The sequence below is a fragment of the Glycine soja genome, chromosome 14, assembly GCF_004193775.1.
Source record: "Glycine soja cultivar W05 chromosome 14, ASM419377v2, whole genome shotgun sequence".
Classification (NCBI taxonomy): Eukaryota; Viridiplantae; Streptophyta; class Magnoliopsida; order Fabales; family Fabaceae; genus Glycine; species Glycine soja.
Genome location: NC_041015.1, coordinates 4,317,497 through 4,339,984, shown reverse-complemented (window position 1 = coordinate 4,339,984; position 22,488 = coordinate 4,317,497). Strand labels below are relative to the sequence as shown.

Here is a 22,488-nt window from a genome sequence, read left to right as displayed (position 1 = left end):
ATATTCTGTGCGACGTGTAATAAAATAATTAAAAAATGGCCCATTACTATAAAGAGAAATTACCATTATATATCGATATCACTTAGCGGTGAATTATCAACAGCATGCAGGACCATGCATGCAATGGTCCAGTACTGGAAAAAGAATTTGATGCAGGAGTTTCCGAAATCTACTGTGAGTCAGATACATTGAATGGTGAAATAATAACATATTAAATGAAATCAAGCTAAGCATTAATTGTGTATCTATAAGGATTTAAATATGTTGTTTCACTAATCTGAAAGTTATGGTTAATTGACACTACTCCACTCAAGGATGCCATGTTGAGATGCGGAATATATACGTTAGGACCTCTTATTCATGTGTTTTTTTCTATATATATTGCACTTTAAATAACAGAATTCACTTGTTACTGCCATTGCTATGCTGTGGGGGCAGATTCGTTACGCTCCATATGGGTGCTAAACAACTTCGTTCTGATATGAAATTTGCTTTTGATTTGTTCATTTATCACGAAGAATGATCTGAATTAGACATCACAACAGAAAAAGCTGGGATTAGGTTTGGAGATAGTGAATTGTCAAAATTATATTACATGTTTGAAAATAAGTATCGTATCTAAAAAAAAAATACAAGTATCACTTTTAAATTTTTAATAAAATATTAATTCTTTTTCTACCAATACTATTTTAATTTTTGAATTTAATATTAATATCATTCTCTTTAATCTATTTAATAAGATTAATTTTTGTAAAAGTATTATTATCTTTTATTTATTTATTAATTTTCCTTGATTTATATAAAATAATCTAAGACAACACTTATTTTGAGATAACGAGAGTATCTAATACTGTCTTCATTGAGATCAAGAAAATTAATGTGGCTGGAACCTACTCTTATTCTTTTTTTAATCAATTTAATTTAGTGATATATATTTTTAAATAAATTATATATATTGGAAAAATTCCAATTTAAATATGTAAAAAAGATATGAAAAAATCTTTAAAATCAAAAAAATGAAAAGCTAAATTGTATAAAAATATGTTATTACAATATTATTATTTGACTTTTATTGTAATTAAATTATTAATTATTACAAAATTAATTTGTATATTTGATAATCATGAAAACTCTATGTGTAAGAGTAGGAAAGAGTATAAAAAAAAGTCTATTTGTGTGTGTGACAAAGAAAGTATAAAAACAAAATTACATTTAATCATATGTGTTTGTAAGTGATGTGTAACATTTTTTTATACCATATAGGTTTGTATGCATTTTGGGTTTATTAGTAGTTTTATCTTTGTTTTATTGGTTTCCTTAGTTTAATTATAAGTTACTTGGAACTCTTGAGGTGTGTTTTTATATGTTTCAGGGAGGTTTGTCATTGATTGGTTTGGCCTTGGAACTTAAGGATCTAGGCTTGGAGTGATTCAGAAATAAGAGAAGGACAATTGGGAGCCTGGAAACTTGAAGAAAATTGGAGAAATAACAACCAAAAGTTGCCACACCCAAGGTGTAGCAAGCATCATATTAAAAAGATTAAACTGACAACCATAACCCACAACAACTACGGTGTGAGAATTTCCACGGTCATGGCATGCACTAAGACAACATGACATTAGTTCAATATTATTATGATATAATGAGTTGTAGGAACTAGAACAACGGGAGACTAATTCCTAAATTTTAAGCACAAAATTATTTACAACCTTAATGAAGAATCTCACGTCTTGATTGTGATTTTGGTCATGCAAGTGAAACCTACTACAACACTCTATTTTACATTGGGTTTTTGTATTATAATTGTAATGGACCTTGAACCTTTTTTAGGACCTTAAGTTTGATAGATATTTTAGAGCTTGCTTTAGTAATTAAGTCTCTAACTTTAACCTAGCTTAGGGAAGAAGTGACTACCCAGATTGAAAATAATTCATTTTTCTTTCCCTTTCTCGATTTAAATGTTATTGTCTCATATTTGTGATTTCTCTTTAATTTAATATATATTATTAAATTCTTTCTTTAGTTTTGGGATTGAGCAATGCCCTTGATACATTAATGATTTTAAATTGATTATTTTCTCAATTTTGATATTATTAATTTGAATTTCTTTTATAAAATTGAATTTTTGGTTAGGATATGTAGCTGCAAATCATTTATTCTTGATTTATGGATAAAAATCTCTAATGTGTGGTCCGTATATGAGTTCTTGAATTGAAAGTTTATTATGAATTCAACTTATGTAAGAAATTAGAGTTTTGGTCAAAGATAAGACTATAAATGATTCTTTATCATAGGGTTGAGATTAATATTAACCTAGTTGTGTAAACTTAAATGTCAATTGTCTTAGATTAAAAAATTATAAATTAAGTTGTTAAAGATATACTCTTTAATACATCATCTATTATTGATTAAAATTGAATAATAAAATTTAAAAATTATAAATTTTGATGGATTTCACCAAAAGTGTTAATAATACACTCATTCTACTACAACAAAATATTTTCTACACGTATGACCAAAAAAATAAACTCCTCTCAACATACTTAAACAATTCAATTATCCTTGTCTTTTGTTTTTAAAGCTAGCTAGTAGTTATATTTTTTCCCTATTTTTCTTTCTTTCTTTCCTCTTGTGCAGACAAAAGAAAGAAAAGACACGAATAGCTTATTTTAATTATTAGTATACACAATGCTCGAATAACATTATTCATTTATTCTAAAGTTTAAGGATTCATTAATCTTCATTAAATAAGTTTCGTTCTTTTTCTTTTTGCTTGAGGCAGCACTATGGAAATTGGCAATGTTGTAACTAAAGATCATTGCAGACCCACCCAGCCGTCTCCAGACAGCGGCACGCAATAATACGTCGTCGTTTCCATGCATGAAAAATCAAAAACCTAAAAAGAATGTTTTTCCCTTTTTTCCCTGACCGCTAATCACGCTCCAAATCATGACAAATCTTTTTTTTTAATCATTTTATTGATATAAAAAATTTTCTGTCAAAAAATACTAATAAATATTTATTATAAATACACATAAAATAAATATTTTTTTAATAAATTTTATTTTATATTTAAAATTAATTAAAATTTAAATCTTAAATCACTTAATTAAAAAAATAAAAGATTCTCCAAATTATATGTGAGAGTGATGAACCATTTTGGATAAATCACCACAAATCTTACAGAAACCACAATTTCATCTCACCAAAACCATCTGACGTGGCACCACCTCATTGGCCACACTTCACAACACGTAACCACAACCTTTGACTGTTCTTCCTCACCAACCAACCATACCATAGCCCACACCGTAACTCCACGTCCCCCAGAAGCGCTTTCCGCCACCACTATCCCCCCTTTACTTTTTTCTCTCTTTTCTGCTTTCCCCTTTCGCTCGTCGTGTGGCCCCGCGACACCATCATCACGCACCCTTCCTCCTTCCTTCATCCTCGGTATTGCAATAAATCACACAAATGGGTGCTTCAAAAAAGTCAAAGCTCGAACCTTTATGTTGCTTTAGCTCTCGATGCTTCTCTGAAACCCGCGTTCGCGTTGCTCTTTGCGCCAATGGCCGAGTCGTCCCCGCCGGAAACGCCGGAACTGACAACCGAGTTCGGTGCCGGATCCGGGTCGGGTCAAAACTGGGGAGTAAGGAGAGTGGGTTTGAGAGCTGAAATTGATACTTCGCCGCCGTTTGGGTCTGTCAAGGAAGCGGTGATCCGTTTTGAAAAAACCGGACCTTGGATACCCCTTTTCAATTTTGGAGAGGCTTATGTAAATTTTCATCTCTGTGTTTTGTTTCTACTTTATTGTTCAATTTTTAAGTTTTGAATGTGTTATGTGTTTCTAGTGTTATTTATTATTTACCTTTTGCTTGATAATTGGTTATATACATACAAACGTGGAAAGAAAATGAATTTTCAAGTAATTGAGCAATGCAGCAATTCTGAGAAGGAACTTGATTACTGAGCGGCTTTATTTTTAAAAAAGAAATATTTTTGCATAAGAGCTGCAAAAATGCTTCCTTTTCTGAGCCTCTCAGACTCTCCTTGCATTCAGTTCAAACATAGTGTAGCTCTTGATTTGTGGAATTATGCCCCTGTGGTGATTTACTCTCTGATGTTGGAGATTGTTTGTTAACAGAAAAGTGCTGAAGACTTTGACATAAAGAGAGTGGAGGAGGAAGCGGCGAAGTTGGAAAAGGATTTGATAGTGAAAGAACTCGAAACACTTGACGTGCTTGAAGAACTGGGAGCTACCAAAGCAATTTTGGAGGAATTAAAGCAGCAGCTACAATCAGAAGCATTGAATTGTTTTGCAACTCCGGGTGGAAATTCATATGAACAGGTTGGAGCTGCTGTTCAAAATTGTGTGAATGGTATCAATAATGAAGAGCAGGCATTGCAATGTCAGAGTCCGTGTGCTACTTCATCCCCTGATATGTTCATGATGGAGTTAGGACAAGCTAAAATAAGCCTTGGTAAAACTATAAGTGATCTCGGGGTGATACAGTCTTCTGTTGAAGCTTTGAATAAGAAGATGAAGAAGGAGAAGCTTTTTGTTGAGAGGACGCGCGAGAAGCTAGCATCAAAGTTTGCAACTGTATCTACTCAAGAAGTGGCCAAGAAAGAAACAAGGTTAAATCCACCTGAAGCTACTGTAGGAACAGGTTGCACTTGTCATCATCCCCTAAATATTGCGAGGAGTTTGAAATTTGATACTGGACAGTGCAATCTAATGAGTGAAACAAGAAGCTCTGAAGTTTCAAGGCCATTGCCTGAGTTTGGAGAAAATGGATTTAGTATCAAGACTGCTGAGATGAGGTGGTTTGCCGCTAAGAAGATGGAGGAAGCTGCAATGGCAGCAGAAGCTGTTGCTCTGGCCGAAATTGAGGCTCTATGTAACCCTGAGATATCATTGGAATTTGCTCCTCCACAACATCAGAAAGTGCCATTTGCCTTAGGGGAGCGCTCTCCTCTGCACCCCATAGTTCAAATTCCTCAAGAGTCAACCTTGGAGAAGGTGATTGATTCCAAGTTCCAAGTTGATAAAATAAGTTCTTCTAAACTGAGTATTTTGAAAAAATTGGAGGAAGCAACAGAAGAAGTTACACGCAGCAAACAAATCTTAAATGAGGCATTAAACAGTGTTGAAAGTGCAAACAGAAAGCAACATGCTGCTGAAGAGGCACTTCGGAGATGGATTCCTCAGGATGATCTAAGAGGTCAGCCAGTGTACAACTATATTAAGCCCAAGAAGTTCAATCAAGCTGGAAATTGTCAAGATTCTCCTCTACCAGATGTAACCAGGTCGATTACAGTGAACAATGATCAGAAGCCGATCTTAAAGTCTTCAGTTTCAATGAGAGATGTACTTAGCAAAAAGCAAGTTCCTGAAGAATATACAACTAAGGAGATGGAAGAGCACACTGAAAGAAAGGTAGCATTGAGTCAAATGCTTCGAGCATTGAGGCAGGATCAAACTCTGCCTACAATACCAGAGAAAGATGGGAGCAATCAAAGGCAGTTCATAGCACAGAGGAAAAAGTTTGGATTCATCCAAATATCACTCCCCTTGGGAAAGCGAAGTAAGAAAAAGGCATGAATTTAATCCTATTGCCTATGCATGGATCAATATCCAGAATTCATGCATCAGTGTCTTGCCATTCTTTATTGATTCTTATGTTTTGCTGCTTTTTTGTTAAGTCACACAGAATTTATGACTGATTTTGTAAAATACTCATCTAGTGAGATAAGGCTATTGTTGTGATTGTTTGGTTTTGTAAACTTAGTGTTTCCTGTGTGATTGCTCACTTTATGCAACTGGCTTAGCTTTAACGGGACTAGTAGATTTTACTGCTGTGTGATATATATAAAGTCACTTACAATACACTACACATGTCTTGTATTATCGGGTAATTTTCGAGGTTCTACCGTTGACACGGCGATGGTAAAAGTGAGTGATCTGTTGCAAACAATTGGATTAGGTTGTTGATTTCCCTTATCTTTCATTTGGCCCCAACAACCATTTCCCCCTTTAAAGGGGTAAATCCTCAACACACAACCAAACTTTCCAACTCCAAGCATGTCCATGTTCCGCTTCATCTCCACAATTGATGCAACATACGTGGTGAAACTGGTCAACAACTTGTTATTTCTAAAATACCGAGAGGTTGATGCATGAGAAAACCTCACTACTTCATTTCATTCCAATCTGTTAAGAATACATAAAATTAGTCCATATATAGACAAAGTAAACCTAAATAAGGATCAATCATCCTAATTTTCCTAATTAAACAAGGATCATATCTTCCTAATTAGATAACAATTATATCTTCCTAATTTTCCATAATCGGAAACAACAAAATATTGAAAATTCTTATAATAAAACAATAAATATTCCTAAAATTACGATAAAAGATGTCATTTTAATCCCCAAACCGATGGGATTTGGCAAAAATCTTGTGGCATGCTCTACATCAACAATGCTACCATCTACCAATGTTTCTTACTCCACTCCACCACCACAACATCAAGTTCCATTTTTGCCTCCAAAGGCAACAACCAGTTATCTAAGGTCCAAACATAAATATACATGGACTGAGTATACTGGCTACAGATATGCTCCCCCCAGCTTGATGCTAGATCCCTTATCAAGAATATTTCAAAGGATTTAGTTTCTCTAAAGTGAAAAGTGACGAAGTAAGAATACAATACATTTATCCTTGATTTGAATTAAAATATTTTAGAATTTTAACTAACTTTGAATTAGTGGAATATAAACCCTTATGTTTTCACTCTAAACCTATAACCCTGCATATCGAGCTCCTCTGTAATTAGGCAAGGGAGTCTTTGGTTTTAGGTAGCCATTGTATTATATCACAAGTATGGATGAAAATAAACTGAGCTGTCAACAAGAGTCTGTGACCTAGCCTGTTTAAAGTTTAACATGTCCTGACCTATTTAATACAAAAGATATATTTGGACTCTTTAAAAGACCTATTTAATTAAATATGTTAGACTTGGACTTATAAAAAAAATCTATTGAACCCGATATATCAGCTTATTCATTTATTTATAATAAAAAAAATAATAGTATACATATTATACTTTATATTTAATATCATAATAAATTAATAATCTTATATCATAAATAAAATAAACATTTGAAAAAAAAACCTAACTTAATAGGTCAAATAAGACGTTTTTAAAAAGGTCAATTCAAACCTAAAAACAATTTTTGATTGAATAATAGAACAAATCAAATCTAAATTTTTTATAGTCAAACCTATTTAACGAAGTCTAAGTCTAACCTAATCACTCGTAAAAGGCAACCTCTCCTATCACAATATCAAGGACATCAAATCTTTGGCTGAGTTCGGCTACTAACTAATTGTAGAAGCAACAAAATACCATACATAAGGTTTTCAAATGAAGAACTGAATTGCCTCCATTAAAAAATAATTTTAGCTTAGTTCTGAAAATTCCTTCATACATTGAAAATTTAAAAACTTTCTATTAAAATATATTGGTTTTTAAGTTCATATTAATTTATTTTGTTTACGTATAAATATTTTTTCATTAAAATTTAAACTATCATGTAATTATTTTTTATTTTTTAGAGAGAAAAAAACCCCAACTTGCACAAATTTTGTCTGCACAAATCCTTCGCACACTAATGCACGTTTCGGATCTACTTCGGAATGTGAAATTGTAAAGATGAAATTTGTAAGTATCTTTATTCATTTTCTTTCAATCCACATCAGCACCTATCCTAGCTAATGAGGTTATCACACATACTAAATGTTGTTTATAAAATATAACCACACAACTACTCGAATTTGTTAGTGGCGAAAACGAAATATGATTTTACAAGATGAAGGATTGAGATTCAATGCAAAGTTAAGGACACAGACAAATTGTCGCCAAACTATTATCTCAAAATGATATCATTTAGTTGCAAAGTATTATTAAACAATAAGAGTTTATTTTGGTACATATTTGCTACTGGTAAGATTTTGATAATTTGGTACAAGCAAAGGTCGAAGGTATCAAATCATTAACCTGAGCAAAATCTGTCATCTCAAAAGCTTATATCTCAAGAAATATAGCTCACTTCAACCCAAAGAGATATCTTTGCCAAAGAGATTGCTGATTCCCTTTCCAGGATCACTTTGTTTTACAATAGACTCTCCAACCAATATCTACAAAAAAGAAAAGAGTAAAATAATGAGTCTGATAAAGAGTAAAATAATGTGAAACAACTGTTGATTGTTGGTTTAAGTGTTGGAAAATTTGCTAAATATGATCAACATGTAACAAATGTTAGATAGTTGTCATAACCTGAGTAATCCCCTTATCTAACGAAATTCAACCGTTCTTGTTCTTTTACTCAAACTATTATTAAAATTGCAATAAACAACATGATTGCAAGGACATTGGTGGCATATGATGAGTAATTTGGCTGACACCACTATATTTTGTATAAATATTTTAGTATCTCAAAAAAATCCTGTTAGTACCTTGGTTGCTTTTAAAATTTGTTAAAACCGCATGGCCATGTCAGATTTTATGTGACTGACTCGAATACAAGGGATTTAGAATTGTCATTGGAGCTGCTGTTAGGATTAGGAAGAAATTGAGTATTTTAATTACCATTTCCCAGGTGTTTACTTAGAGTAGAAATGAAATTGTCAATACTTACAGCTTTAACACCAGCTTCCTGAACATAGGCAATATCGTCCGGGGTAAAGAGACCAGATTCCCCAACCATCTAAACAAACCATATAATCATCAGCATGATGTTGATATTCAAAATAAATTAATATTTCTTTCAAGTAGCTCTAAACAAAGGAAAAGCCACATACAATTATGCCTCTCTCGTGGATTATTTTGCCTCGCTCTCCTTCAAGAAGTTTCTTTGTGATGCTGATATCCAACTCAAATGTTTCTGCAATCCCCAAAAAGAAAAGCTACAATTGATGAGTCATGAGTCAAATCCTCAAGTTTAAATATTCAGACATTGGCACAAAAGATAAAAAAAATGAAGTAGAAAATTATTAATATTCTCAAACTCGTGTGCACACGAGATAGGAGAAAAAGAAAAGGACCCTTAATTGCACTCTTGGTCCCTTTACTTTGGATTATGCACAATTTTGGTCCCTTAAAATTTTCCAGCCAATTAAGTCCTTCTAGGAGTTATATCAATTTCCTTCTACCTAAAACCCTTAAATTCTCATTTTCTAGTTGAAATATTCACAAGTTTAAATAATTAATTTTTTTTAAACTTTCTTCAAATCAAGACAAAACATTAAATTTCACCCAAATTTTTTAAAAAAAATTTATCATTTCCTCCTCTATTTGAACCCTAATTTCTTATCCTAGAAAATCCTTAAAATTTCAAATAAATTTTTTTCTTTTAAATATTTAAAATTATTTTATATTCTAAATCCATCCTAAACCCACAATTATTTAGAAAAATGAGAATTTGAAGGTTTTAGATATAAGGAAATTGGCAGAGGGACAAAATTTGCTTGGTTTTAAAAATAGAGGAACTTAATTTGCTTTAAAAAAAAACTTCAGGGATTAAAATCCACAAAGTTCAAACTAAAAAGACAAAATGTACAATTAAGCAAAAAAAAGATGTTGCTGAGGGAAGCAATAGCATAAAGTATAACAAATAAAAACAATTGTATTACATCATAGTTTTATGAGTTCTAAGAGATTGTTGTAATAAGGTACAAATAGGATTTGAGAAAGTGATAATGTATCAAGAAGAAGGATAAGAAAGATGAAGAAGATTAATGAAGAAACTGGAATATACAGAAAATGAAAGCAAAAGTAGAAATAAAAAGCCCATGAAATTGGAGAGGTACTGGAAAACAAGCAGATCAAACATCAAAAGGATTTAATTTGAAAGACAGAGAGGTCAGATACCATTTCATCAAAAAGAAAAAAGTGGAAGGGGAGACAGAGAGAAGAGTGATAAGACATACCAAGATTGCGGTTGTTAATGCCAATAAGCTCAATCCCCTCTATTGCAAGAACACGATCAAATTCCCTCTCATCATGAACCTGTGAGTAAGGAACATAAAATGTAAAAAAATTCTCATGTTCATCAGGAAATAAAAGACTGCATGGTAGACCTAGAATTATGGTGTAATCACAAATAAGGAACATAACATAACGATTCGTCTCGTCAATCTAAAGATTCTATACTTTTAAATCTAATACACTTCAATTCTTGCTTTCATGTACAGAATCATAATATTAAAGAGGTTCTCTGTTTGTAAATAGCACTATTCAAAACTCAAAGTGACCCACTTTAGGACCAAGTTTACACAAAATAGGATAAACTCAAAACATAGCACAGGACTAGATTCATATTAAACATCAGATATCAGTAAGCTTAAAAAGTTTTGTTAATGTTGAAGTTGAATGTCATTCAAATTTAGGAAACAAACAAAAAAAGCACCAATGGTACCTCAACAAGCGCAGTCAATCCGAGTAATTTGCATATCTTAATCATGTATTTGATGTCAAGATCAGGCAAAACAGCAGCAATTAAAAGGACTGCATCTGCACCTTTAGTTCGAGCATAGTAGAGTTGCCATGCATCTATGATGAATTCTTTGCACAACAAAGGGCACTGCATATTCAAAAAACATTTGATGGTATAATAAATCCAATATCAGGGACTATGCAATTCACAAAACAAACCTTTATGCCAGCCTTTCTTATTGCCTCAAGATTTTCAAAGCTTCCCTGGACCAATATTAAGTTAGAGTTAATTTTGTTGCAATATCACCTAGTACTGAATCAGCCAAATATTATCTAGCAGTACACACATAACAAATTCCAGGTTTGTTGGTTTACCTTAAAATACTTTTCATCTGTCAAAACACTTAGACATGCTGCTCCACCTTTCTCATAAGCCTTAGCAATTTCAACCTATCACAGAAACCTCTAAAATTGCAGCTTATACCATGAAGAGAAGAAAAATACAAACTAACAACATTGTCAAATAAGTTACTTGAAGGGCATGATACATTGACTGATACAACAAAACTAAGAGACCAAGATACTCAATGAGAAAACATAGCATATTCCTGACTGATACAATAAATTCAGAACGGGTCCTTATTTACAGAAGATAGCATTTAAAAACTATAGGATTGACTTCATAAATGCAATAATTGTAAAAGCGAACAGAGAGCCTATGATAGATTTGAGATGAAGTAATTTATGTTGATGGGCATGCATCTCAAAGGGGTAGAAAATTAATTCGAAGAAGCAAAATGCTTAAGATGCAAAGGAGAAGAAATTGATATGCATCATAAAACAATTTAAGACATATCTCTGCAAACATGACTCAGATCAAGCACTTATTCTATAACAAGTAGATTCAGGAAGCCAAATAAAATTGAATAGACTAACTTTAACCAACTTAGATACAATAGGTTGTCAGTCAGGAAGCCAAATAAAATTGAAATATTTTTTTATAAGCAAAGTAATTTATGAATATAAGAATGCTTGCAATGAGCACAAGAGGTGCCCAAAACAATACTCAATACAAAAAATGATGCTGTATAATATAAAGCTCAACAGCAAGCTAGCCTAAAACAGACAGATATTCCCCGTCCCACCTAAAGGCAAAAATAGTCCAATGCAAGCTATAAAACCTCCCGGGTAAAATCATGTGTCGGGAATTATTACAATTAAAATTAGACACATCTCACAATTTGTTGTGTAGCCATAACTATAAGTCCACGTATTTCCACACCAAGTCACATGACATTAACAGTACCCATATAGTGTTTGTTCAAATGCCAAAATAAGTAATCCCACTGACCTGATATTACAAACTCATCTGCCAACATGTTGACGCTGCAATCTGACATTGAGCTAAGCTAACTACCAATTTCCATCTTTCCACACCAGCCATCCAAATATTTAAGCCTTTTGTTTTTTTTTTAAACACTCATCCCATGGAAACCTCCCAACAACCAATGCATCTTCATGACAGATAATTCTCCCACCTCGGTGAACAACAACAACATCTTCACTCCAAACAACCTCCAACATCAACAGCTTCTACATTCTATTCACCAACACACAATCCCCCCTCAAACCCCCTAACAGTCCTAAAATGAAATAAAATTGTATAGGCTAACTCTAACCAAAAGATGAAATGGGGGGTGTCAGCCAGTTCAAACATTTCACACATTACATCAGAAACAACTTCATAAAATTACAAATAAAGTAGAGAGATAAAAATTCTAATATTCTATCCGTAAAAATGATGTGGGAAAAAATGCAAACTTACTGGGTCAAAGTCTTCTCTCAAGATACCTCTACTTGGTGATGCCTTCTTCACTTCAGCAATCAACCCTGGAAGTCCAGTTCGTTCGTTGGCTGCCTTTAGAGCACCAATAAAATCCCTAGCAGGAGGTGCATTTTCAAGAGCTTTCTTCAGCACGCCAAGGGGTTTTCTTTCTTTAAGCTGAAAATCACACAGTCCCCAGTAATACATTCAATCTATTTGGTTGAAAAACAACATATATATTAAGAACAATAGAGCACAAAGCAAATCAATCACAATACCTGTGAGACTTCTGTGTCCTTATTCCACACAATCTCTTCCAAAATGTTCCGGGGCGTATTGCCCTCATTCTGCAACCTGAATTGAAATGGTCCTACATAATGCAAAGGGGGTCCAGATGGAGGCCTTCTCCTTATTCTTATACCCTGGCTAGCTGCAACCTCATTTTGGAACATTCCCACCTCCCACTCCTTAATTTTCAGAACCTCTGTCACAGATTCACCAGATGTGGCTACTACAGCTGAACCATCATCAGACTCCACCTAATCAAAACACCACATAATCCAAAACCCACATGAAAAATCAACAAGCAGTTCCTCATAGCATAAAATCCTGCATTCATACACCCCCAATTGAACCCAAATTATACTGGCCTATTTCCATTACCACTGAACCCCAACAAATCCCCAAACAAAAACCGAGAGAGACCCGTATTAATCCATAAGATGACACGATAAAAGGTTGCAAAAAGATACAAAATTTGCAACAACAAAAAAAAAAAAAAATCTCACCTGGGCATGAACAGAAAAGGATAAAAAGGAGCTTCTTTTACGAAAACTGGCTTGGGATGGAAGAATAGAGGTTCTGGGTCTGGAAGAGAGAAATGGGGTGGCCGGAAAGGGAGCCTTGAGGGAAGCCAAACCTTCCATTGAAGCAGATTGAAGGAAAAAAAATGGGAGGGATTGCTGAGCAACAAAAAAGAAAGATGAAACGGAAAGTGAAACAAGGGTTTAAAAGAAGAACACACCGTCTAATCTTCTATGTTATAGTACTAGTATTGAATTGGAGAAGAAAATTGTTGTAGCGTTCGACACGTGCGCACGCGCGCATTCAATTCCGACGCCACGGCGTGTTCATGGTTTTTCTGGCCCCAAGAGAATGTACCACGGCTGGGATTGGATTGGCACATGTAAAGAGCTAAAAATGGCACAAAATTAAAATTGAAGGGCATTACATTGATTTTGGTCTGTGCCTTTTTTTCTCTTTCACCGCGAAGTATTTAACTTTACAGTATGAATTTGCCTCTCTTCTATCAAATGTTTTGCTATGCTGGCTTGGATCAACCGAGCTTGAAGTTATTTTAACTTAATAAGAGATCCTAGTTTGATTCTTGGATATGCCTATTTTCATTCAAATTGATTATTTCTACCTACCATGTAAAATATGGGTGGACTTTTCTAGTTTAATATATTGATGCTTGCAATTATTTTTTATCTGGTGTGGAAGAGACAATGAATATATTAAATAAAATAATTAATGTTTTCATTTTTATAATTAATGTTTAATGCTTTTGTTTTTAGGTGATTTTTTTGTTACATTAGTATTTTTTTTTTGTACACGTTTTTATGTGATTAATATTGCATATTTTTTTTAGAAGAATATGAATTATAATATTATTAGTAGTTTCATATAATGAAAAAGGAAATGTCATATTGTTGCATAGGTTTTTCTAAAATTGTTTTGTAAGAATTAGTGTGTACCTTTGAATGGATTTTATTTTTTTTGTTTTTACTGGACCTTTGAATGGATTATTAATCTATATAGTTTTAACCAATGAACATATATTCTATCAAAATTTTCTGATAGTGTTCCTTTGTGAGATGTGAGTTGATCATATCAGACATACAAAGGTGACATTTGTAAAATTCTAAATTCCAAATATTATTAGTGTTATACTATGAGACAAAAATAATTATATAATATTAAATGAAATTAATGTATCATTAGTTGGAGTGAAACTGAATTGTGATTTTTTAAACAAAGGTTTGAATTTTATGAATAAAAAATATGATTAGAAAGTTAAATCCAATAAAAATAATTAATCAGGTTTTGAAAAAAAATGAATCATTAACAAATTCATTAAATTCTTCACATGGATGTATAGGTGACAAAAAATATAACATTAAATGAAATATTAATATTCAAATAATTAACATTCTTTAAAATGCGGGTTTATTTGCAAGTAAGATAAAAATAATTAGAATATATTTACAATGTAAATGTTTTTACATTTGTGATTCAATCATAGATAGACATATTCGGTAATATTATTGATTTTTATCATAATTATTTTTAAAATATATTTAAAGTGGTTTTTAATTTATTGATAACGTAAAAGCAATAATAGAACTTATAACTATGCTAGAAAATAACTTTCTATACTTTGATGAAATATTATTTTTTCACCTCTCAACCCGAGGATAAAAATAATGTAAAATATTATATAATTACTTTGTGAAATTCATCAATATCCGGGAATTATAAGGGTATAAAAATAAGTTGATCAAATATATTTTAAAATATACAAATGAAATATGTTACTCAACATAATGAATAATAAAGAAAAGTTTATTAACATTATATAACAAACTTGCAATATCAAGAAAAGTTATAAATAACCCTGTATAAACTTTAGCCATAGGTAGTCAATTCTTCTGCTCTAATTTTGAAACTATTTTTCTAACTACAATCAATAGTCCCGTGTAAAAATGTCACCCAGTGGCCGAGCCACGCAACTATTAACCATTTTCAACATGCTTAGATTGATCAATTCTTTAGCCAACAGTTAAAACAATTAAGATGAAAAAATATGGGGGATACCCGTAAAAATATTTGCAAGTATCAATATTATAATATTTAATTTTCTCTCTCTCTCACACACACACATATATACATATATATATATATATATATATATATATATATATATATATATATATAATTTGCTGTAAAAACAATTATAGTTTTTTAGACTAATACTTTAAGTTTCTAATATCTAAGAGTAATACTATTAGAGAGTAGAAAATACTAAATTCTTAATTAAAATTTTTATTAAGCGATTAGAACATTAATTTTAACCATCGTTATATTGAAAGATTATCTTTATAATTTTGTTTATTTATGATTTAAGTCTGGACAAATAAATGTTATATTTGTTTCTTTTTAATATTATGTGTATATGTTTTTAATGTTATGTTTGAATTATTTAAAAATGAATTTTTATTATAATTGTAGTAATTGTTTTAATTATTGTTTTATTAATGTATTATTATTAATCTCATACATAAGTAAAGGGTAAGTCACAAGTGTAGGGATGAATATATAGATATCTAAGGGATACAAAAATGAAAATTAAAATTACTATTTACATGAATATGAGATCAGATACCAATACCAATATTCGGATATCATAACCACTACTATAGGACCTTACTTAGACCTTATCCATTACTATCATTAAAAACAATGAGAAATTCTAATTGATTGAGGTTTCACAAGCACAACTTTCACCATAACCCTACCTTGGTAATTTAGCTGGCCATTACATCTCTCCTCCCTTTTTCTCATTTTTCTCTTCTCTTCCTTTTCCTCCTATTAAGATTATTTTCCTCCCTTACTTTGAATCAAACAATTTTTGTCACCCTTCCCTTTCTGAGTTGTTAGTGAAAATTGTCCCAAATATCATTCAATTTCCTTTCTGAGTTGTTAGTGCAAATTGTCCCTAATAACATCCAATTTTATCCCGTTGCCAATAGTGGGACTCGTACCACTTATAAATGAATATTTCCAACTATGCCCAAAAAAAATTTCATTTGTACTTGTTGCATTTTACATGCTTACTATTATTATAACTTGGGTTTGAATTAAAATTTAGAAATCAAATTGATTCATTCGTAAATTGATTCATTCGTAAGAATTTGAGAAACAAATCAAACATTTTAAAAATTTAAAGACCAAATTAATTTATTTTTAAAAACTTGAAGACCAAATTAAATCATTTAAAATAATTTTAAAACCAAATTGATAATTAAGCACACAAAAAAAACCAAACTATTGGATACAAATATGATGGATCTGAAGTCAAACTTTGGATTAGTCAATATTTTTTTCCAAAAAAAATTAAGCCAAAAAAAATATGATGGAGCAGAGTAAGTAAACCATACCATAAAGACCAGGAGAGTGGCATCATTGAAAAATTTATCTGCAGATTCTTGCTAAATGAAACAAAACATTATTCTGCAAAGGAGTGCGACCCCCACCCTAGATACCTTCAACTTTTTTTCTTTTGAAACTTTAAACTCGGATTCAGTTCGATGGCCAATAAAAAGCCATCATAAGGAAACTCTAAAGCAAAGTTAACATAGAATCAAACAAAACTACAGTTTCAACATTGTTTTTCCTCCTTATCCTAAATCAAAACAATGTATCAAGGTCTAACAGAGGATACATAAAATTTTACGTCTAAAGTAAGTAACACTTCCTGAGATGAGAAAAAAAAACAAAAATGAAAACAGAACTAAGATTGAGGGCATAGAATGATCTATTGATGTGGGAACTCTTTCTGCCTACTTTTGCTTGACAACCTGAATTCCTGAGGCGATTGTAGTACCCTTCATCCTGCAGAGAAAATAAAGGGTTATTTAGTTCATTCATTCAGCACACTTTGATCAAGACACAAATTTCATCAATAACACAGCCAACATTTCACAAGTCACATCAGACAAAATACTAAATAAAAAGAGCAATGAATTACTGACAAAAACCAGATTATCTATAAAAGCTTTTCAAAGAATGTAGAAATTCCATAAAAATGTCCTAGACAAAACTCTCATTATAGAAAGAGTGCCAGCCATTTCAAAGTCTCCCGATAAAAGTAATCTCTTACACTGTTACACAAGTACCAATAATGTAGTTCCTCCCCAAGATGTTTGAATATGAAAACATAGCAACTTATTGTCATATAGGTTCGTTTGAAAATAACGGCAGTAGAATTCATCTTAAGAAAACCATTTTATAATGCAATCAATCAACTCATCTACTTATTGGCATTTCAGACAAATTCTATGATTTACATTAAAAGCAATACCATTCAAAATAAGCAAAATACAACATAGAACATAACAGAGTCAGAGAACAGAAAGTCACCTGCCAATTAAGACTGGGAATTAACAATAAGCAAGCATTATTATAAGAGAAAAACTAGCATAGTTATACACCCTAAAAACCAATAGAGTGATCATAAAGTTCACTGAAATATGGTGTGTTTGATTTGGCATTCAATCACATTCAACATCTATGCTTCATGAGACATAGCTTCACGTTGAACATTTATCAGGAAGCCGGAATCAAAGAAAACAAACATACTCATAACGGCATGAGAAGAAAGTTAAGCTGGGAATCTACCATCCATTTTCACCATTCCTTTTAAAGGATGATCTGATAAGGACGAAAACAACAGACAAAATACAAATTGATCTTAATTTGTACAATAGTCAGACAAACAAACTTTCTTTTCTGTCGTTAATCAAACAATAATCTCAAGTCTCAACCTCTCCAATCCATCACACATCCTTGACACACCATAAAATGTATTCACCCCTTATTTACTTACTTATTTTCCATTTCACTGTTTATAAAATATTCAAACAAGATAATGGTAATTTTATTCTGTTCTACATTGATCCATTACACTTCGCTTATTCCATACCGTTCACACAGCATTTAGATATCCAATCAAAGCCATATTCACTTCACATCAAGTTGTTAATGTTACATGCAATCCCGAGAAAATGACGCGAACAGCTGAAACAATACTTCTTCCCAACCAATCAACCAAATTAGCCATTCAAATTATATATATATATATATATATATATATATATATATATATATATATATATATATATATATATATTTTTTTTTTAAAATATGAACACACAAAAAAAATCGCAATCTGTGATTTGAGCAGATAATAAACAGAGAGATCCGAGTAACCAAAAAGAGGAATACAGAAAACAATTAAAAAAAGATCATTTTTGTGTGAAGTAATATAATTTACCTAACCAGATCCGACGATGATGTTGTTAATTGGAATGAAAATAAGCTTCACGAAGAAACCCACGAATCCCATCACAACGAAACCAATTGCGGTACGCACGGCAACCTTGGAGAATTCTAAAATACAAAAATGCATTGGAAAATCAGGATCTACAGCACAGAGATTTGAATCGAAGTGGAACGGAAGAAGGAGAATTGGGAATTAGGGTTTCACCTTTGCGATCGGGTTTGTGGCAGCGCTTCACGAGCCTCACGCTGTCCTTTGCGAATTCTCTCAACGGATCGAACACAGAATCAATGGCGTCCATTCTCTTTCTCCTTCTCTGTTCCCGAGCTTGGATTTGAGAATTGAAATGGGTGTTGATTTTTTGTTGAAAGAGTTTTATTTTTATATGCACGAAGATTTTTATCTAAAATCACAAAACGTGTGTTGAGTTTATTCATTTATAATAATTATTTTAAAAATTATATAAAAATTATATAATTTTTACTCATTAAAAATATAAAAAAATTAAGATTCATTTAATAATAAGAATAAAATAAAACTATAATAAGTTTTTATCATATATTTTTAAAAAATAGTATATGTATTTTTAGTGTAAATTTTTTTGACATTGATGTATAGTAAAATTTAATCATATAAAATTAATTATTAAAAATAAATTTAAATTAAAAAATTTAACTAAACTCTTTTTTTTTTGCACCCTCACCAGTTCAAATCCTTGTCTCAAAACCCTAAATTCCAATTTTTGAGTCACTTTCCTCTATTCCACTCTCTCTGAAAACCAAAGTCAACATTTTTTCATGTCACCCTTCTTACTCCACTCTCCTCTATTCATCTCATATTTCATCCCCTGTTTTTTTTTTTTTTTTACCTAACTACTCTTCATTCTCTTATGTCAAAACTCAAAAGGCTAACTACTATTTTTTTTCTTCCAATTACCCTATTCTGCTTCACTCCCCCATTATTATAATTTTTTTATCTATAATGATTTAATTTTCATCGATTTTCTTGATTTTTTTAAGTTCTCTTGAATTGTAGCTTCAAATCGGTGGAATAGATTTTCATCGAATATGTTAATTCTTTCATTTCATCGTACATGTTGCCTGTGTGAGAATTAGTGTGCTCCACTTGATTTTATCTATAAGTGAGTCACTATTTTATTTTCTCTTTATGTTGGAAGTTATACTTCAATTAGGAAATGTGATTATTTCAATTAATGTAATTAATCTGAATTTTTATTTGATGCAATTAATCTGAATGGTACTTGATAATGTATTATGAGGATATGATTATTATAATTAATGATAGAACAACATTATTTCATAAATCTGAATTTTTATTATATTTTGATGAGTTTTTATGTTAAATTGATGTATTTTGATCTATTTTATTTGATAAAATTCACAATTTTATGTAAATCTATGAAAGACAGGTGTTCAAAAATAATTTATGTGGAAAAGAACTAAAATCATGTCTTTTTTGAGATAATGAAGGCCATGACGAGCGATTTTGTACATGAACGATAATTTTATGCATGCGTTAGTAATCTATACTATATACAAAAAGTAAAATATTTTAAAAAAGGGAAATCTCCATGTGACGTGACATTTATAAAGCAACTAAATATTTGGTAAAACTAAAATTTTAAATTTGAACATAATAATGAACTTAGACTTAGGGGTCTAAACATAATAATGAACTAAATATTTGGTAAAACTAAAATCTTAAATTTCTAAGCAACTAGTTTTGGGTCAAAAAGAACTTAAGGGTCTGAAATGAGTTATATAAGTCCGATGACTATAGAATTTTATGGACAACTAGACTTTAGTAATACAAAATTGTGGAAAAAGATTTCGTCCCAAAATTCATTCTATACAAAGAGACATGTAGTGTCAAAGTTGGTTCCTTTTTATCATTTCGAGTCATTTCTAAGATATCTAGAATACATAGTTTTGACTCTTATCATCTTGTCTTGGTTTTGCTAGTTAACACTTCCTAATTGGAGTACTGTCCGTACTAAAATACATTGAGCTAGTAATAAGAACCTAGAATGTGTTACTATTATGATTTAAATATGATTTCTGTTTTTATTTTACTATTATGAACTAGGACATGAAAGAAAAGAAATCAAGCACATATGAAACTGTAGACGCATTTAATAAGTTATTCTCAAGAAAACTGTACCTGATACGAATGTGGAAAGTTTTTATTTGAGAGGGTTTTACCTTTAAAAACCAGTCCAAGCCTCAATGCCAAGCAAAGAATATAAAGGTCCTTACAGGAATGAAGAGTAAAAACATAGAAGTTTAAAGAAGATCGTGATTAACTAAAGCTAGAAGTGCAAAGTCATAGAGAAACTAATACCAAATATCCGAATTCTCAATGGAAAACTCTATCTAACATTTCAAAACATAAAAATGCAATTTCTTCTAGAGAATAACACAAAAAAACTGAACTTCTAGCAACGTGTTGCATACCTCTCGCAAGATTTTAGAGTTTGCCACAAACAAAAATGTTTCTCTAGGGAACTCCGTGCCTGATGATGTCTTTTGGATGCAAGATTTTAGAGTTTGCCACAAACAAAAGGTTCCATCAAAACCTTAATCCTTATTTTTCTCGATTGGCTACCATCCTCTACCTCACTCCCCTGTCTCAAAATCCTAACCTCTTATTATTATTTTTTTGGTATAAAGCATGTGTTTAGTATTTATACTTTCAGTCAAACCTAATTTTAATTCCTGTAGTTTAAAATCGATCAATTTAATTAAAAATAATAGGTGGATTTAATTTTTATTTAATTGTTGACATAAAAAATCCCTATTTAATCTCCCAAGTCGTCAATGTATAAAGACTAAATACACCTAAAGACCAAATTAATCGATTTAAAATTAAAAAAAATGTAATCAAATTTAATAACTAAATTTATATTTTTTTTCTTTTTTTTCCACCTCCACCCCACTCGTCCCATCTCATAAGTCATAACCTCAACTCCTTTTTTTTTTCGCCACTTCCACTACACTCCTCCCATCCTCTATCAAATTAAAATATTTTTATGCTAATAAAAATACACTATCATAAGAATACATGTTGCAACTTGCAACAAATCGTTAATGAACCTAGCTAGCTAGCTAATAGCCATAGTCAAGCTTGTGATGCATTAATGTCTCATTTCTACCCGTGGATTTTGACTTTACTGCTTCTTTTAAAAGAGTAGCATTTGAAGAGGGGAGAAATTGTGATGGTCATCTTGTCGAATTTCACAGCAGATGGCAACACAAGCAACCTGGGGCAAACTCGTTGCTTTTCATCACTATTCACTCTTCTTTCTCAGTCTAGTTTGAATCAGTCAAACTTTTCCGAGAAAAAGGCATCCAAGACAACCCTCATTTTGGATTCAACAAAACAAAGATCAAGTCAATTACCTCTGAATTCAAGAAACAAGCATACACGTGCACACAGTCAGAGAGACATATAGGGACAAATTTGTTAAATCCCTGTGTGAAAAGGATGGAACACAATGTCAAAATTTAACAAAACCCAGTTTGACAAGCTTTAATCGCGTACAGAATTCCAGGCATTTATGTCGTTCAATGTCTCTTGTTCTCAATCCCAAAAAACTCAAAAACTCAAAAAAAAAAAAAAAAGCCAGTCTAGCAAATGACATGTACATGACACAACCTTTCAATCCCGTGTTCGTGTAGGTTATTATATATGCAAACTGTGATGGTTGTATTCAATTCACCCCATAAAATGCCATCTGAGTCTCTATTCATGAAAATGATGAATTCATTTCTATACATATTTTTAATTTAATTTAATCAAAATACATTGGCATTTACATCATTGTTTAATCATAGGATAATATACTAGTAGTATTATGCATGAAAAAATTATTTAATTACGTAATAATTATTTTAAAAGTTACACTTAGCATAATTTTTAATTAGTTTATAATCTAAAAATCTTTGCACCAATAACATATGAATTTTTTTCATCTAAATACACATATTTTTATTTTTAATACATATTTAAAAATGTTATATCA

The 22,488-nt window shown here is 31.4% G+C and overlaps 3 protein-coding genes across 4 annotated transcripts; 1 reads left to right on the top strand and 2 right to left on the bottom strand.

The window, feature by feature from the left end:
* The first annotated feature begins 3,292 nt into the window (after positions 1-3,292).
* Positions 3,293-5,892, top strand: LOC114385158 (WEB family protein At2g40480-like). Its single transcript, XM_028345159.1, has 2 exons — positions 3,293-3,775; positions 4,145-5,892. Exons 1-2 carry the CDS (start codon positions 3,569-3,571, stop codon positions 5,603-5,605), a joined length of 1,668 nt encoding a protein of 555 aa, XP_028200960.1. The 5' UTR covers positions 3,293-3,568; the 3' UTR covers positions 5,606-5,892.
* A 2,010-nt stretch (positions 5,893-7,902) lies between these two features.
* LOC114384948 (indole-3-glycerol phosphate synthase, chloroplastic-like) lies at positions 7,903-13,647 on the bottom strand. 2 transcript variants are annotated; one of them, XM_028344801.1, is made up of 11 exons: positions 13,350-13,647; positions 13,114-13,244; positions 12,604-12,864; positions 12,326-12,502; positions 10,876-10,950; positions 10,720-10,764; positions 10,484-10,648; positions 9,996-10,074; positions 8,868-8,950; positions 8,705-8,773; positions 7,903-8,204 (listed from the first exon to the last, which is right to left on the bottom strand). In XM_028344801.1, exons 3-11 carry the CDS (start codon positions 12,775-12,777, stop codon positions 8,118-8,120), a joined length of 954 nt encoding a protein of 317 aa, XP_028200602.1. In that variant the 5' UTR covers positions 12,778-12,864; positions 13,114-13,244; positions 13,350-13,647; the 3' UTR covers positions 7,903-8,117. The 2 variants fall into 2 exon arrangements, with proteins under 2 accessions (XP_028200602.1, XP_028200601.1); XM_028344800.1 differs by having other exon boundaries at positions 13,114-13,647.
* Positions 13,648-16,616: 2,969 nt separating this feature from the next.
* On the bottom strand, positions 16,617-18,822 carry LOC114383267 (protein transport protein Sec61 subunit gamma). Its single transcript, XM_028342898.1, has 3 exons — positions 18,654-18,822; positions 18,441-18,556; positions 16,617-16,999 (listed from the first exon to the last, which is right to left on the bottom strand). The coding sequence occupies exons 1-2, from the start codon at positions 18,745-18,747 to the stop codon at positions 18,441-18,443; spliced, it is 210 nt and encodes a 69-aa protein (XP_028198699.1). The 5' UTR covers positions 18,748-18,822; the 3' UTR covers positions 16,617-16,999.
* Positions 18,823-22,488: the final 3,666 nt, after the last annotated feature.

Excerpts from the sequence above, each read along its gene's own strand:
- LOC114384948 (XM_028344800.1), bottom strand. The coding sequence starts at position 13,251 with ATGGAAGGTTTGGCTTCCCTCAAGGCTCCCTTTCCGGCCACCCCATTT. Across the intron at positions 8,774-8,867 it reads TCCACGAGAGAGGCATAATT|ATGGTTGGGGAATCTGGTCT; the intron begins GTATGTGGCTTT and ends TGGTTTGTTTAG. Across the intron at positions 8,205-8,704 it reads AGGAAGCTGGTGTTAAAGCT|ATATTGGTTGGAGAGTCTAT; the intron begins GTAAGTATTGAC and ends TCTTTTTTGTAG.
- LOC114383267 (XM_028342898.1), bottom strand. The coding sequence starts at position 18,747 with ATGGACGCCATTGATTCTGTGTTCGATCCGTTGAGAGAATTCGCAAAG. Across the intron at positions 18,557-18,653 it reads CCACAAACCCGATCGCAAAG|AATTCTCCAAGGTTGCCGTG; the intron begins GTGAAACCCTAA and ends TTTGTATTTTAG.
- LOC114385158 (XM_028345159.1), top strand. The coding sequence starts at position 3,569 with ATGGCCGAGTCGTCCCCGCCGGAAACGCCGGAACTGACAACCGAGTTC. Across the intron at positions 3,776-4,144 it reads TCAATTTTGGAGAGGCTTAT|AAAAGTGCTGAAGACTTTGA; the intron begins GTAAATTTTCAT and ends GTTTGTTAACAG.